Here is a 16,623-nt window from a genome sequence, read left to right on the forward strand (position 1 = left end):
GCCAGGAGCCAAGGCCTCCCCTCGAGGTGAGGGCACTCTGAGTAGGTCTCGCCGATGTGTGAAGGGCTGGGGGAGACATGGACGGTCCTCACCCTCCACAACGGAATCAGGTCTGGGAACCCAGGGTCCCGGCCCCGGCCCCGCTCCCAGCTCCATCCCTGTGGCTGTGTGTGTACGGGGCGCTCCGGCACCGTGGCGGGCGAGGAGCACTGGGCACAGGGAGACCAGGGCAGGCAGCGTCCTTGTCACTTCACTCTTCCTCAGAGTGAGCGTGATGCGTTTCCTCCAACTAGGGGAAGAGCCTTCTACAGACCAAGTGTAGCTGGACAAGACGTCTAGGCCACTTCTGGCTGCACAGTCTAAGAGATGTACTCGAGCTGCTCAGACGTCAGCATTTGCAGAGATGGTAAGCTGGAGAATTTAAAATCAAAGATGTCCTAGAAAACCAGTCAGGATGACAGGTGAGCCAACGTGGTTGTCACCGAGCCAACAGCGTTTGCATCTGTCAGCCTCGGTACCGACCTCAGCACGGCAAGAGCTGCAGGCTCTTGTGAGCCCACGGGGAGAACCAGGATCTGCATTTGTTTTCAGGAAAAGCCCAGAAACTACATAAGAATTTGTCCAGTTTCAAGGTTAGTCTAGTTTGGCCACCCAACTTCCATCACAGGTACAGGCTTTACACCTGGAAGACAAGACCAGCCAGGTCTCAACCAGGGGGTGAACTTCACCTTTGAAGCTGGGAGACACAAGGCTACAGTTAGACCCCCTGCCAGTCTCAACAAGATTGAGAATTGGGCCTCTGACAGTTCCACAGGGAGGGCCCAGGAAGAATGCGGGTAAGGAAGTGACGGGCGGCCTCTAGTGGCCACTGACAGCCAAGTTTCACAGCAGATCCCTGGGAGAAAAGGTACTTTCAACCTCCTGCAATACAGCAGCTGTTATGAGAATATAAAATAAAGCCATCAGGAAGCAAAATATATTTGTAACTATATCTTCAGTAGTTTGCCAAAGAAAAACCTCAGATTAGTAGATAGTCGTCCTGAAATAAAAATAGTTTAGGCGGATTCTTTTGAGGATGTGTTTATTAAGTTCTAAAACCTTGAATAACTTTTATTTTAAAAATTCAAACTGAAAAAACTAGGAAAACCAGAAATTTCAACAACTTTCAAAGAGAGCTGTGGGTGTCCTTTTTAGTTATTATCATTATTATTATTTTGCCAGAAGAAAGGTGAGCTAATATTTTAGAAAGCTTCATCAACTGGTGAACTTCATCTTGGTCTCCACTTTATGTCTTTTACTCCATGAAAATGTCTTTTCAAAGCAGTGTTATCTGCCCACGGAGAATTTAAACAGGAATCGTCGTCATTTTCTTCCAGTTTCTGGACACAAACGTATTTTGCTCAGGAAGGCATTTCAGGAAAGTGTTCTATAGAACCCACGGCCAACCTCCTTGCTCCCCACGTCCCCAGAAGCAGGACACCTCCAGAGCCTAAGGCAGGCGGACACCGGGCAGGGCCCCCGCAGCCCTGGAGAGGCTGAAGCTCAGGAGGTGCCCTCACCACAGCCTGCAGAGCCCCCCGAGCTACCCCCGTGCCCAGAGTAAGGCCTGGGGGTGAGGGGGTGAACGCCCCAGGCGCCAGCTAGCTGAGAATCCATCAGTCACACGGTACCTTGAGCTCCTCTTGTCTTCTGTGATAGAAGAGCATCAGCTGTTTCTGCTCCTCACTGCTTATGATGGGTTCTCGCGCTGGAGCTCCTTGCCCCCTCTGAAAAGGCGGGGGGACAGCAAATTGCGGACTGAGGCGTTCTTATAAGGACGACCCAGGAAGTTACAGCTCACGCCTTACAATTGCCTTTGCCGACTGCTAAAGATAAACAGGTCGCATCTCTGATCATCCACAGCGAATAACGAGGGGAGTCTCGCTCTGGCCCTGGGCCCTCACAGTGGAGGCTGGGTGGTGCTGTGTTGGTCACAGCCATTCCCAAGTCAGCCACTGCAGGTCCAGCGAGGGAGGGGTAGAGATAATCGTGGGGGGGACCCTGTTGCCCCCAAACTATAGAGAGATGATTTAGGAGAGAGCACGTAACAAAGCAGCCTGCAGGTATACGGCTCCACACGAAGTCCTTACAGGTCTCCAGCTCTCCACCTCTTTCACAGACTGTCAGCACTTAGGAAAACTTGAGATCAGTGCTCTGGGCTGTATTTTTCATTTCAAGAAACATTTTTAGTGACTTGTAAGCCCCATTTTTAAAGCTGAAATGAATGCAGCATACTCTCCTTTCCCCCCAATTAAAACAAACTCCAGATACCGTCCATCGATCCATATTTCCTTCATGTTTTTGTTGCTCCATAAAGAGGACAGTTTGACTTTAAGCCTGGACCGGCAGGATTAAAGTGTCTGCACAAGAGTTTAAATCTTTCAGATTTAATGTAAAGTTTTATCAGTTTGCAAGTAAGCGAAAAAGAGTGACATGTTAAAGTACTTACCCGCTGAATCTTGACGATAATTTTGGTTTTTTCATTCTTCCCCACGTAGTCCGAAAGCTTCTTTGTTCGTCTTAGCTCCTTTGCTGCCCACCACAATTGTGCCTCTGATTCTGTGATGACGCTGAGTGCTGCCTGGGTTCACGGCAAGAACCAGCTTTAAGGTGGTCAGGACACGGCCAAGGGTGTGGGCCGGCCCTGTGGGCAGGGAGCCTGGCCAATGCCCCTCCCAGCATCGGAAGTGGGACAGGTTTCCAGCACCCTGCCCTCCCCTTCCGTCCCCCACGGGCAGCACTAATGCCCCCTACTCAAAGCCCTCACTCATTTCAGCACCTTCCCTGTTAGTTTCAACTCATGCCCTGACTCAGGTCACTTCTGGAAGGTGGCGGGTATCCTATCTCATTTGCACCCTCATCCATGATAGAAGGTCTGTCTTAGATGGATTTTTAGGTTACTGCCAGGGAAGAATGCGGGGATCCTGCTGGGTGTTTAAATACAAAAGCCTCTGACTTACGATGGTTCGATTTATGACTTTTCGACTATATGATGGTGTGAAAGTGATATGCATTCAGTAGAAACCATGCTTTAAATTTTGAATTTTGATTTCTTCTCGGCCTAGTGATGTAGAGTATGAGACTTTCTCGTGATGCTGGGCAACGGCAGTAACTTGTGATCGCCAGAGTAATCAACCGATACAACTGTCCGTACCAGACAATAGTTCTGTTTTTTGCTTTTAGTACAGTATTCAATAAATCACACTATTATAAAATAGGCTTTGTGTTAGATGATTTTGCCCAACTGTTGGCTAATGTAAGTGTTCTGAGCACGTTTCAGGTGGGCTAGGCTAAGCTATGATATTTGGTAGGTTAAATGTATTAAATGCATTTTCAACTTATAATATTTTCAACTTACGCTGGGTTTGTTGGGGCATAATCCCATCATAAATTGAAGAAGAGCTGTATAGGTATAATGGGGCTGTTCGTTTGCTTCTGCATATCCTGCCTATTTAAGATGGCTCAGAGAAAAAGATACTGTCCCACAGGATAAGGAATGAAAAAATGAGAAAAACAAAGGAAAGTGGAACATAAAGCTAAGAAAATAATAAGGAGCAAGAGGTAAGGCTAGGGGCTTCCCTGGTGGCGCAGTGGTTAAGAATCCGCCTGCCAATGTGGGGGACACGGGTTCGAGCCCTGGTCCGGGAAGCTCCCATGTGCCGCGGAGCAACTAAGCCTGTGCGCCAGAACTACTGAGCCTGCGCTCTACAGCCCGCGAGCCACAACTACTGAAGCCCGCGTGCCTAGAGCCCATGCTCCGCAGCAAGAGAAGCCACCGCAATGAGAAGCCCACGCACCGCGACAAAGAGTAGCCCCTGCTCGCCGCAACTAGAGAAAGCCCGTGCGCAGCAACGAAGACCCAACGCAGCCAAGAATGAATGAATGAATGAACGAATAAATAAATAAATGTATTGGGGACAAAAAAAGAGATAAGCCTAGAACACAAAATTCCATGCAAAGGGACCGATACGTTTGGGTAGAAATAGGCACAAATTAGGGTTTTGGCTTCCCAGCGGTCAAAGAAAATGGGACTGTTTTCAGTTACTCCCTTGTCTCTTGCCACCCCTGTGTGTGGGGGCCAAGCCCTCAGCCAGGAGCACGTCCTCGGGGTCCTCCCCTGAATTCACAGCTCTGCTCTGAAGCCTAGTCTAGCAAAATGGAAAGCTGTGTACGAAGCAACAAACTACATCAGCAGAGAAAGGTCAAATCGGAGGGGCTGCTGCTCTTTGGGGGCTGGGGGAGGGAAGGAACTCACCTGGAAGAAACCCCAAGAGCCACATACCTGACTCCCCGACAGATCTTCTTTATTTTCAAATTCCATCCGGATAGGATCGTATGGCGGCAACCCCATGGGATAAACAATCATCACTGCACCTCGAAGCTGGTCCAAGGCGTCTTTCACCATCTCCATGGTAACGCAGACATTGGCTTCCACATGTTTCTGAAAATGATTACAGGCATTGTTATCTATGATGATCAATTCAACAAATCTCAATCAAGCTCTTGTACAAGACCCGTGCCAGATACTGCCAGAGCGACAGAAAGAATCAGACGGCGCTCGCTACCAAAGTGACTACGCTCTATTTCTGGGGCTGAGCCATGGCCACCACGACCTAGGTTATAAGGCAGGATATGAGCGGCACCAAGAGGGGTGAAGCGCAGAGGACACTCTGAGGGGAGGAACCCCAGTCCAGCGGTACAGATGCGAGAGGGCATCAGGAAACGGGGCAGAGGGGACGGCATCTCAGGGAACAGAGTGCTTCAGGACAAGCAACGGCAAAGAAAAGCAGGTAACAGCTAGCAGCCCACGCAGCTCGGGGAAGGGAAGGCACTGCTGGCCGGCCAGGCTGGAGCCTGTTTTGGGATGGCCGTGAACGCCAGGCTGAGGAGTTAGCATTGACAGTGAGGCGACGGGCAGCGAGTGGCTTCTCTGGGAAGAAGTGGTGACGCCGTGAGACTCATCTTGCAGTGGTTGTAGAATGGACCCGGGCGGGGGCAGACCACGTAGCAGGCAGGCTCTGAAGAGTGCAGAGAAAGGTGTGACGTAATCGAGAGCGTATCTGGTCTTTGCCCCCTGTTCCTGGCGCAGAGCTTCAAAAACCCTTGGCATTTCCTGAGTGATAGGGTTGTCATTATTCCTAACCAGCCCCCTCTGACCAGACCTGGGTTCATGCTGACGAGGTGATCCATGTGAACCCCTGCATAGTTTGGGGAGGGGTGGCCCCCGCAGGAAGCCCAAGCTGGGACTAGCAGGTTGGAGCTTTCAGACACCCTCCCCGCACCCCCATCATCACCACCTCTGGAGAAGGGGATTGGAGAGGAGCTCAGTCACGTGGCCGCTGATTTAACCAATCAGGTCCACACAATGAAACCCTGATAAAAATTCTGGACACTGAAGCTCAGTGGAGCTCCTGGATGGAGAGCACACTGAAGGTGTGCACCCGGGGTCCACTGAGGAGGAGAGGCCGCGGAGGTTCTGCACCCCCTGCCCCGGGCTCTAACTTTGCTCTATGGGTCTCTCCCATCCGGCGGTTTCTGAGTTGTATGCTTTATAACAAAACTTTATAACAAAATAGGAAATACAGCACTTGCAGCGTGTTCGGTGCATCATTCAAGCAAATTACTGAACCTGAAGTGGGGTGGTGGGAACCCCCAAACCTGCAGCCAAACCAGACAGAGTGCAGGTCACCTGGTGGCTGAGGACCTCACCCTTTAGCTTGCGGGGTCCGTGCCAGCTCTGGGTAGTTAGTGTCAGAGCTGAGTTGCAGGCCCCCCAGCTGGTGTCTGAACACAAAGGCTATCAGGGGGGCTTCCCTGGCGGCGCAGTGGTTGGGAGTCCGCCTGCTGATGCGGGGGACGCGGGTTCGTGCCCCGGTCCAGGAGGATCCCACATGCCACGGAGCGGCTGGGCCCGTGAGCCATGGCCGCTGAGCCTGCGCGTCTGGAGCCTGTGCTCCGCAACGGGAGAGGCCACAGCAGTGAGAGGCCCGCGTACCGCAAAAAAAAAAAAAAAAAAAAAGGCTATCAGGGGAGCCTTAAATAAAGTGGTGACCGTGGATATGAAACGAGGGGTTGGATTTTAGATGCATCTTAAATCCATGGGAGTGGACGGTACAGGACCAGACTTAAGGCATACAGGTGACAGAGAGGAAGTGACGAAGGTGACACTGAGCCTGGATAACCGAGACAGCAGTGGCTCTTAGAAGAAATGGAAAGTCTGCAGGAAGTGCTTCCTCTAGGGTAAAGAACACAGGGCAGAGGAATCAATGAGCTCAGGTCTAGAAAACTTGAGTTTGAAGTGCTGGTTGGACTTTCAGGTAGAACCTTTTAGAAACCAGCTGGAAACTCAGGTTGCAAGTAAAGGAAGATGCTGGGGTAGAGGACAGAGATTTGAGAGTTATTGTGGAGAGTGGAATCTGTATTTGGCAGAGAAGATAAAATGCCGAGGAAGAAAGAGCAGAAAGAAAAGAGATTCAGGATAAAGTACTTTGAGAAACACCAAATTTAAGAGGCAAGAGCCAGAGAAAACAGCAACCAGGAAGCCGGGAGGGAACCAGGATAGAGGAGGCTCATGTACGTGGTCGAAAGACAGAGAGGGCTCCAGGAGTCAGATGGGAAAAGCCCCTGGATTTGCAGGAGGGGGGTCACTGTTGGCCCTGAGGCGGCCATTTCTGTGGCGGAAGAAAACAGAGGCCAGGTTCTGAGAAACCCGGGAGCATCTGGCCCGAGGATCTGGGGGCCTCTCCTTCGGGAAAGCTGCTGGGGGTGGGAAGATGGGGGAGGCGAGTGTTGGGGGGGCAGGTGGAAGGTTAAGCTGCAGAGGACTGATTTCAGGCTAAGGAAAGAGGCCCAAGTGTGCTTACAGAGTAGATGCTGCCATAGGACAGGGGAGACTAAAGGCATTATTCCTCCTGGGTTTCTAGAAGGGGGGATGCAGACCAGCTGGAGTGGGGGATGCAGCGGAAGTGGGAGAGCCCAGGGGCAGGAGACACTGGTCGGAGTTTCGAGGGAAGAACGAGAGAGATCCAGGAAGAGACAGTTTGCAGGGGGGACAAAAAACCGAGGGCTTATGCCAGATGGCCTCGACCTCACTGCCAAAGCAGGAGGCAGATCTGCCACGGAGAAGGTGAGAGGGCAGGAGCCCAAGAAGAGGAAGGGTCTGAGACAGGCTGGGGGGAGGGCCAGCGGGCCCGCAGTCCCCATGAGGTCAGAGCTTGCTCAGCAAAGGAGGTCAGGCCAGGAGCACGGGCCACGCAGAGACCCGGAGCCAGGAAGAGGCCACCTTGGGCCCTGCTGGGCTGGGAGGCGAGGTAGGGGAGAGGGGTTATCGGGAACCCTCGGCACGCTGACAAGGGGCTGGGGGGCAAGGGCGGGGGCAGGGAAGGATGGAGGATCCTGCACTACGAGGACGACATCAGGGCCCACATCTGAGACGGAGCCGCTCTGAGTAACTGTGAGTTATAACCTGACCGAGCTGTAGGCAAGTGACACGGAAGGGAGATGAAAATCCTCGCTTCCGAGGAAATGCAGGAGTCCCGTGACCTGGTACAACACGGATCATCAGCGTGGATGCCCAAGTCCCGGGGGGACAGGGGGCCAGGCAGCACCCGTGGCCTGAAGCTGATGCACCCCAGGGAAGGCAGAATGCCCTGGAGGCCCAGATTTAAACTCTCTTAAACCTACGTTCTCATCTGTAAGATGGAGGTAATATTCCTGCCTTACCTACTCCCAGTGCGGCTTATGAAATTGTTTCCAAGTCATAAATCCTCATAAAATAAATCAGGCCTTCCCATGAGGGGCACATGCCGTAGAGATGGTGTGAAGATCTCCCGGATCCGGGGTCACCGGAGGGAAGCTGTCCCACTCAGAGGGCTCCACCCCCCACTACCAATATATGCAGAAAGGGGGAGCCACGGGGTCATTTTCTACAAAAACTCCACCAATGTCAAGGGCGGTGATTCCCCACCAGATGCCATGGTTGGGTGACAGAGAAACTCACGGTGTGGCCTCAGGACGACAGAGATTCCCCGCTGTCCTGGTCTCCCACTCACAGCAGAGGGTGGGTCCCAGGAAGAGAGGCGGCATGGACACCATCATCCCACCCCAAGGAGCCCCAGTTTCGATATTCCACCGTCTTCCACTCTCCCCCTGAGGAACCTGAGCAATGGAGGTGGAGTCCCAGGCCCAGGGCCAAGGGACTGGTCACAGTGGGGCTGCTGGGACCTGAACTCTTCCTTCCCTGCTCGCCCAGTGGGTTCTGACCCACAGGGCTAAGTGCCCCACGCAGGGCAGGGTCTAGGGAGGCGAGAGCGACGCCGGCTGCATTTGGGAAGCAGCGTGGAAGCCCCGGGTGAGAAGTGAGGCCTGGCCACCCAGGAGCTCTGCAACTTTGGGAAAATCGCTGCAGCAAAGCGACTGGAGCCCCTGGGAAACCTCTCTCTCTCAACTATGACATGACTATGTAAAAAGACACACAGGCAAAGGGAAGAAGTGATACAAATGAATAGGAAGGATACCCACAGAAGCAAGAGTGGGGAGTGAAGGGGGCGGAGCAGGGTCCAGGCCACTGTTCTCCTAACGTGCTCTGAGATGTGCCCATTTGACTAGATGTTACTAGCTATTATCCTTTTAAAAAAAGGTTCTGCAGTCAAATGCATTTTGCAAACATTGGATCGAACCGAAGCCTTCCTTGTCGGCTTTCCCAGAGTCTTTCCTATATTAACAGGCAGAAGGGCAGCCTTTCCTGAAGCACTTAAAGGATTAGTTAAGAGCTTGAAGAATTTGGGAAATGTTGGTTTAGAAATGACAGTTATGCCCAGTGCATTGAGAGGAACAGAAGAAAAAGCAGTTATCAAGTGAGAAGGCCTGCAGTGGCGGGTGGGAGCAACTAGTACCAGCAACACATAAACAAAAGCGACTGATAAAAACATTCAATTCTTGAAAAATCCTTAAATTATTCTCCTCCAGACTCACAGTATATGCAGGTCAATGGTATGTTTCTCCTTCAATGAAACACTTTTTGTGTAAATACTTAAGACAATTACAAAAAGCTAATTCGTAATAAACACATGCTGTGCCAGTCAGGTATCTGTAGATCCAGCGTGTGGTTACAATGTTCGCATCTCCCCATTCCACTTTCATTAGTTCTTAAGGGTTACAAACTACAACACATAGAACGGACAAGCAAGAAGGGTTTACTGTATAGCACAGGAACTTATATTTAATATCTTGTAATAACCTAAAATAGAATATAATCAGGAAAAACCACAAATGAATCAACTATACTTCAACTAAAAAAAAAAAAGTTAAGGAAACAAAATCATATATGCATCAATTCATATGTGCACCACATTTACACAAGCCGATAACCATTTCTGTCAGACCTGAGAGAACTGGGAGGATTGAGGACAATTATGAAAAGGAAAAGCTAGGGCCCACCCCGAACATGCTTGTTTCCCTTGCCTCTGGAAGGAGGAAGGAGGGAAGGAGGGAGGGGAAGAGAAAGAGAGAGAGAGAAAGAAACAGAGAGAAAGGAAGAAAAGAAAGAAAGAAAGAAAAAGAAGGAAAGAGAAAAGGAAAGAGAGAGAGGGAGAGGGAGGGAAGGAGGAGGGAGGAAAGGAAAGGAAAGAAAGGCTTCATTTAAAAAGCTAACCTTCGATATTATTGCTTTGGCTTCTTCTATAGTCTTCTTTAAAACTTGCTTCATCTTTTCATTTGGAGCTATGAAAATAAAAAAGGGAAGGGGGAGAGAGACAGCCATCTTTAAAACTCTTCTTAAACATCTTAATCCCTTCTGTCTGCGTCAGGGAGGAAGTGAGATGAGAGAAAGTACAAGAATGGAATTCAGATGAGGGATACAGGAAAGCTGGCTGTAAGAAATTAGGTAAAAATCTTTCAAACTTCATATGCTGAATAAATAACATAGCCATTGAAACTACTAGAAATACAAAACTGTATTAAAATAAAAGTGATTAAGACAATCTTGGTTAAAGATGAATAATGAACTGGTAAAAATAAACTGTTAACTCTTCTTACGAGTACCATTAGTTTTTTCATTGATGCCATTCCTCCTAAAAAGCAAAAGATCTCTCCAAATTGAGAATGGGTTTAGGTATGAAAAGATGTGGAAGACAACCAACTATTTTCTAGGTTAAAGTTCAAAAGAAATAATACTAGAAATTCCTATTATCTTCAATACTAAAAAAAAATTTCTGAGCATGCAAAGGCCTTATACGGACACTTTATTTCTTTCGCTCCTAATAGTGTTTTAAGGGCATAGTAGATACTTAGGTGTTTGTTAACTGATCAATTATAGTCTTTTATTTTATTTTTTTTTAAAGAATCCATGATAAACTTTCTTCATTTATTTATTTGGCTGCATTGGGTCTTCGTTGCTGCGCGCGGGCTTTCTCTAGTTGCAGCGAGTTTGGCCTACTCTTCACTGCGGTGCGCGAGCTTCTCGTTGCAGTGGCTTCTCTTGTTGCAGAGCACGGGCTCTAGGCACACGGGCTTCAGTAGTTGTGGCTCGCGGGCTGTAGAGCACAGGCTCAGTAGTTGTGGTGCACGGGCTTAGTTGCTCCGCGGCATGTGGGATCTTCCCGGACCGGGGCACGAACCCGTGTCCCCTGCATTGGCAGGCGGACTCTCAACCACTGCACCACTAGGGAAGCCCCTATAGCCTTTTAAATGGAGTTTTTCATGCAGGTTAAAAGGGATAAGAAGCTATCAAAATGGGTTATCATCCCTTTTTCCTTCCAGTTCCACACAAACAACCATATACTAAAACAAGAGGAATTTCTTCAGTGTTCTGGTGTGTCCTAAGCTGCTTTGTACAAAAGAGACATGTCCTCAATTCGAGTGGAGACTGTTGGGCTGATATTTATTTCCTCCTTCCACACAGAATCTCTAAATAAACCCTGATCTGCAAACTGTAACAAAACACACCCTTCAATACATTATCAATGATTATCCCCTCAAACGATTAGGTCGCACCACATGAAAATGGCAATTTTCAATCACTTGTTGCCTACAAAAATGGTAATTTCTTTTTTTTTTTACATCTTTATTGTAGTATAATTGCTTTACAATGGTGTGTTAGTTTCTGCTTTATAACAAAGTGAATCAGTTATACATATACATATGTTCCCATATCTCTTCCCTCTTGCATCTCCCTCCCTCCCATCCTCCCTATCCCACCCCTCCAGGCGGTCACCAAGCACTGAGCTGATCTCCCTGTGCTATGCGGCTGCTTCCCACTAGCTATCTACCTTACATTTGGTAGTGTATATGTCCATGCCACTCTCTCGCTTTGCCACAGCTTACCCTTTCCCCTCCCCATATCCTCAAGTCCATTCTCTAGTAGGTCTGTGTCTTTATTCCTGTCTTACCCCTAGGTTCTTCATGACATTTTTTTTTCTTAAATTCCATATATATGTGTTAGCATACGGTATTTGTCTTTCTCTTTCTGACTTACTTCACTCTGTATGACAGACTCTAGGTCCATCCACCTTATTGCAAATAGCTCAATTTCGTTTCTTTTTATGGCTGAGTAATATTCCATTGTATATATGTGCCACATCTTCTTTATCCATTCATCCGATGATGGACACTTAGGTTGTTTCCATCTCTGGGCTATTGTAAATAGAGCTGCAATGAACATTTTGGTACACGACTCTTTTGAACCATGGTTTTCCCAGGGTACATGCCCAGCAGTGGGATTGCTGGGTCATATGGTAGTTCTATTTGTAGTTTTTTAAGGAACCTCCATACTGTTCTCCATAGGGGCTGTACCAATTCACATTCCCACCAGCAGTGCAAGAGTGTTCCCTTTTCTCCACACCCTCTCCAGCATTTATTGTTTCTAGATTTTTTGATGATGGCCATTCTGACTAGTGTGAGATGATATCTCACTGTAGTTTTGATTTGCATTTCTCTAATGATTAATGATATTGAGCATTCTTTCATGTGTTTGCTGGCAGTCTGTATATCTTCTTTGGAGAAATGTCTGTTTAGGTCTTCTGCCCATTTTTGGATGGGGTTGTTTGTTTTTTTGTTATTGAGCTGCATGAGCTGCTTGTAAACTTTGGAGATTAATCCTTTGTCAGTTGCTTCATTTGCAAATATTTTCTCCCATTCTGAGGGTTGTCTTTTGGTCTTGTTTATGGTTTCCTTTGCTGTGCAAAAGCTTTTAAGTTTCATTAGGTCCCATTTGTTTATTTTTGTTTTTATTTCCATTTCTCTAGAAGGTGGGTCAAAAAGGATCTTGCTGTGATTTATGTCATAGAGTGTTCTGCCTATGTTTTCCTCTAAGAGTTTGATAGTTTCTGGCCTTACATTTAGGTCTTTAATCCATTTTGAGCTTATTTTTGTGTATGGTGTTAGGGAGTGATCTAATCTCATACTTTTACAGGTACCTGTCCAGTATTCCCAGCACCATTTATTGAAGAGGCTGACCTTTCTCCACTGTACATTCCTGCCTCCTTTATCAAAGATAAGGTGACCATACGTGCGTGGGTTTATCTCTGGGCTTTCTATCCTGTTCCATTGATCTAACTTTCTACTCTACCCAGCAAGGATCTCATTATTTGATGGAGAAATTAAAACCTTTACAGACAAGCAAAAGCTGAGAGAGTTCAGTACCACCAAACCAGCTTAACAACAGATGCTAAAGGAACTTCTCTAGGCAAGGAACGCAAGAGAAGGGAAAGACCTACAATAACGAACCCAAACCAATTAAGAAAATGGGAATAGGAACATACATATCAATAATTACCTTAAATGTAAATGGACTAAATGCTCCCACCAAAAGACACAGATTGGCTGAATGGATACAAAAACAAGACCCATATATATGCTGTCTACAAGAGACCCACTTCAGACCTAGAGACACATACAGACTGAAAGTAAGGGGAAGGAAAAAGATATTCCATGCAAATGGAAACCAAAAGAAAGCTGTAGTAGCAATTCTCATATCAAAGTACACTTTAAAATAAAGACTATTAGAAGAGACAAAGAAGGACACTACGTAATGATCAAGGGATCGATCCAAGAAGAAGTTATAACAATTGTAAATATTTATGCACCCAACATAGGAGCACCTCAATACATAAGGCAAATACTAACAGCCATAAAAGGGGAAATCGACAGTAACACATTCATAGTAGGGGACTTTAACACCCCACTTTCACCCATGGACAGATCATCCAAAATGAAAATAAATAAGGAAACACAAGCTTTAAATGATACATTAAACAAGATGGACTTAATTGATATTTATAGGACATTCCATCCAAAAACAATAGAATACACTTTCTTCTCAAGTGCTCATGGAACATTCTCCAGGATAGATCATATCTTGGGCCACAAATCAAGCCTTGGTAAATTTAAGAAAACTGAAATTGTATCAAGTATCTTTTCCGACCACAACGCTGAGACTAGATATCAATTACAGGAAAAGATCTGTAAAAAATACAAACACATGGAGGCTAAACAATACACTACTTAATAACTTAATAATCAAGTGATTACTGAAGAAATCAAAGAGGAAATAAAAAAATACCTAGAAACAAATGACAATGGAGACACGATGACCCAAAATCTATGGGATGCAGCAAAAGCAGTTCTAAGAGGGAAGTTTATAGCAATACAATCCCACCTTAAGAAACAGGAAACATCTCAAATAAATAACCTAACCTTGCACCTAAAGCAATTAGAGAAAGAAGAACAAAAAATGGTAATTTCTTATGGTTCATCTATCACATTTAAAAGCTAGCTGCAACTTAGAGCAAGAAGACAGATGTCTTCTTTTCCTCCTAATTCATTCTGGATTAGTGTTTTACAAGTAGTTATTACATGGTGCAGTATTTTATAAGTTTGTATATAAATACTGAGGTCAATTTTTTAACTTAAAGAACTGCTTTCGTACTTATCACTATACTCAGGCATGCAGAGAGAAGAAAAATGCTGAATTACCTTGTCCATTCCTTCGTCCAATATCATCCTTTTTAAATACTGAACCCCCACTGGGGACACACTTTTCACCCCATTCATCCTTTAATTTCAAATCTTCAATCTGGTCATCAGTTAGTCCTTGCATATTGGGAGGGAGAAATACGCCATGTTCTGCTAATTCTTCCATTTCTTAAAAACAAGAGAAAGTTAGACAATATGTATGGTAGTCATCATCATAACACCTTACACCTCATTGGAATGTAAGCTCCCTAGTGGTCGGGGGTCTTGCCCATTGGCTATTTTATTTAACAAACACTCTGATGCCACTTGCTATGTGCCAGACCTGTCCTTGACCTCTGACAAATGCTCACCAATTTGTCCTAGGTCAACCGATGCAGAGAGTCTGGGTGTTTACCCACCGCTCACAGGCTACAGGTTCTGTGCTCTAACCCACTGTGCTATGTTATACTTCCCGGCACTCAGGAAGCACAAATTCAAATTCATTGACAGTCTGAATACACATCCACATAGGGCGTTATGGTTTTCCAAGCACGTTCACATAGCTTATCTCATTTAATTTAACCTTGAGAGGTAGGCCAGACCGTTATCAACATCCTCATCTTCCCTAATTTGCAGCTGTATCACCTGAGGCTTGCTCTGGTCACACTTCAACTACTGTATATAAAACTTTATATAAATACTTTATAAAGGATTTATGTACATCTGATCATTGGGGAGGATGTAAGGCAGCTCATGCCCTTCCACAGTGGCAGAGACAAGATCTTGATTTTCTAGTATCATGTTCACTATTCAGATGCATGCTTTATATTTTTCCTGTTCCATATATATTCACCCCAAAACGAATCCACATTTCAACCTTGCAAAACTGTCTTTCTTTCTTTCTTCTCTTTCCTTCTCTCTCTCTCTCTCCCTTCTTTCTTTCACATGAAAGAGGTAGGCGGAGCTAAGTCTTCCCATAGCACTGTGTGAAGACACTAGATGGCCTGTAATAATACAATACTATGGAACAAATGGTGGAACTTAATGGGTTATTTATGGGATACATATTGTCTCTCTCCCCACCAGACTGTAAGTATCTGGGGGTCAAGGAGCTGGTCTCATTCATCCCTGTCTTCAGTGGGCATAGCACTGGGGCCTGCCTGAATCACGGCTGATAACAAGGACTGTAGACTAAATGAATGGGTTGGGTTTTTTTTTTGGTCACGTCGCATGGCATGTAGGATTTTAGTTCCCCCACCAGGGATCGAACCCGCGCCCCCTGCAGTGGAAGCGCAGAGTCTTAACCACTGGACCACCATGGAAGTCCCAAATGAATGGGTTTTAAGTTCACTAACATGCCCGAACAATCAGCACCACATTTCAATGGATAATTTCATAGAAAAAGAAGTTGAGGCCCTTTTCTCCCCAAATGCTTTCATTTTAAAATAACACTTAATCGAGCTTCTTTTGGAGTCAGTAAATTTTACTAAGAAACTATACGTATGACCCATAAAGGTAGAAACCACGACGCTTAAGGAGTTCTCCATGGTACAAAAATCACGTGGTGTAATTATAGACACAATCACACCCTAGACCACACCTGGAGTAGCATCCTGTCAAGTACTGCGCTGCCTAATGTGGCAGTTACTAGCTGCACGTGGCTACTTGGATTTAAGTTGAAATGCAATGAAATAAAAAACGCAGTTTCTTGGTGGTGCTCAACGGCCCCCTGTGCTTAGTGGATACCTTACTGGACAGCACAACCTGGGAACATTTTCCATTGCCGGGGAAAGCTCCCTTGGACGGCACTGCTCCAGAGTGTCGAGAGGACAGTGACCAAAACACTGTAACAGGAGAATCAGGCTTTGCTTCCTGGAGAAGGGAACACCAAGAGAGGCAAGAACACCGAGGCTCTCTGTTTCTCACCTCTGAAGGCCATCCCAAAGGTGGGGGGCTCACCACCGGAAACTGCTCTACCTCCAAAGTCTCAAAATAGGAAATTCACTTGTAAAAAACGGCCCAGTGGTCGTGCCACCTCTCACACTTGTTGAAATCCACTACACCGGCTCTTGGGCCCAAGCTTCCGGCTCCCTCCTATGCCTCTTGCCTCCTCTGTACAGGGTCTATTTCGGTTTGCTCACAGAGCCCCAATCCCGGCAACCAGAACCTGGGGTGCGCCCTCCCCGCCGGCTCCGGGAGCCTCTCCTCGCGGTCCACCAGCTCTTGAAGCATCTCTGGCGAACCCCGCTGTCCCATTTCAAGCCCGGCTGCCGCATATCTTTGCAAATCTTCACAAACTTGACCCTCGGCCCCAACCTGCCCAAGAAAGCCTCGTGGGTCCCGCCCAACTTCGTCCCAGATGGCCCAGTTTCTTCTTCCCTTCTGGGGCCCTCGCGGTCCGGGCCCCCACCCCAACCCAGCCGGCAAACTCGCCGCGCCGCCGGGCCGCACCTGAGCAGACGCGCTGCACCTTGAGCCGCGCGTTGTAGACCCGGGCCACCTGCACCGTGAGCTCCTCCAGCTCCGTGCTCCCCGGCGCCTGCAGCAGGAACTGGCTCTCGTCGCCCCGCTTCACGTGCAGCAGAACCATGGTGGCTGTGGAGGCCCCGCCGAGGAGGCGAGAAGGCCCGGAAT

The 16,623-nt window shown here is 47.3% G+C and overlaps 1 protein-coding gene across 4 annotated transcripts; it reads right to left on the minus strand.

The window, feature by feature from the left end:
* Positions 1-1,155: 1,155 nt before the first annotated feature.
* CFAP298 (cilia and flagella associated protein 298) lies at positions 1,156-16,623 on the minus strand. Of its 4 annotated transcripts, none has more exons than XR_010655842.1 (7): positions 16,441-16,623; positions 14,011-14,178; positions 9,692-9,759; positions 4,322-4,480; positions 2,485-2,620; positions 1,671-1,766; positions 1,156-1,379 (listed from the first exon to the last, which is right to left on the minus strand). XR_010655842.1 is itself a non-coding variant. In XM_065876568.1 (7 exons), the coding sequence occupies exons 1-7, from the start codon at positions 16,577-16,579 to the stop codon at positions 1,269-1,271; spliced, it is 873 nt and encodes a 290-aa protein (XP_065732640.1). The 4 variants fall into 4 exon arrangements, 3 of the variants coding, with proteins under 3 accessions (XP_065732640.1, XP_065732641.1, XP_065732642.1); XM_065876568.1 differs by having other exon boundaries at positions 1,269-1,379; positions 2,489-2,620; positions 16,441-16,579; XM_065876569.1 differs by lacking the exon at positions 1,671-1,766 and having other exon boundaries at positions 1,269-1,379; positions 2,489-2,620; positions 16,441-16,579.

This window comes from Phocoena phocoena, chromosome 4 (genome assembly GCF_963924675.1).
Source record: "Phocoena phocoena chromosome 4, mPhoPho1.1, whole genome shotgun sequence".
Classification (NCBI taxonomy): Eukaryota; Metazoa; Chordata; class Mammalia; order Artiodactyla; family Phocoenidae; genus Phocoena; species Phocoena phocoena.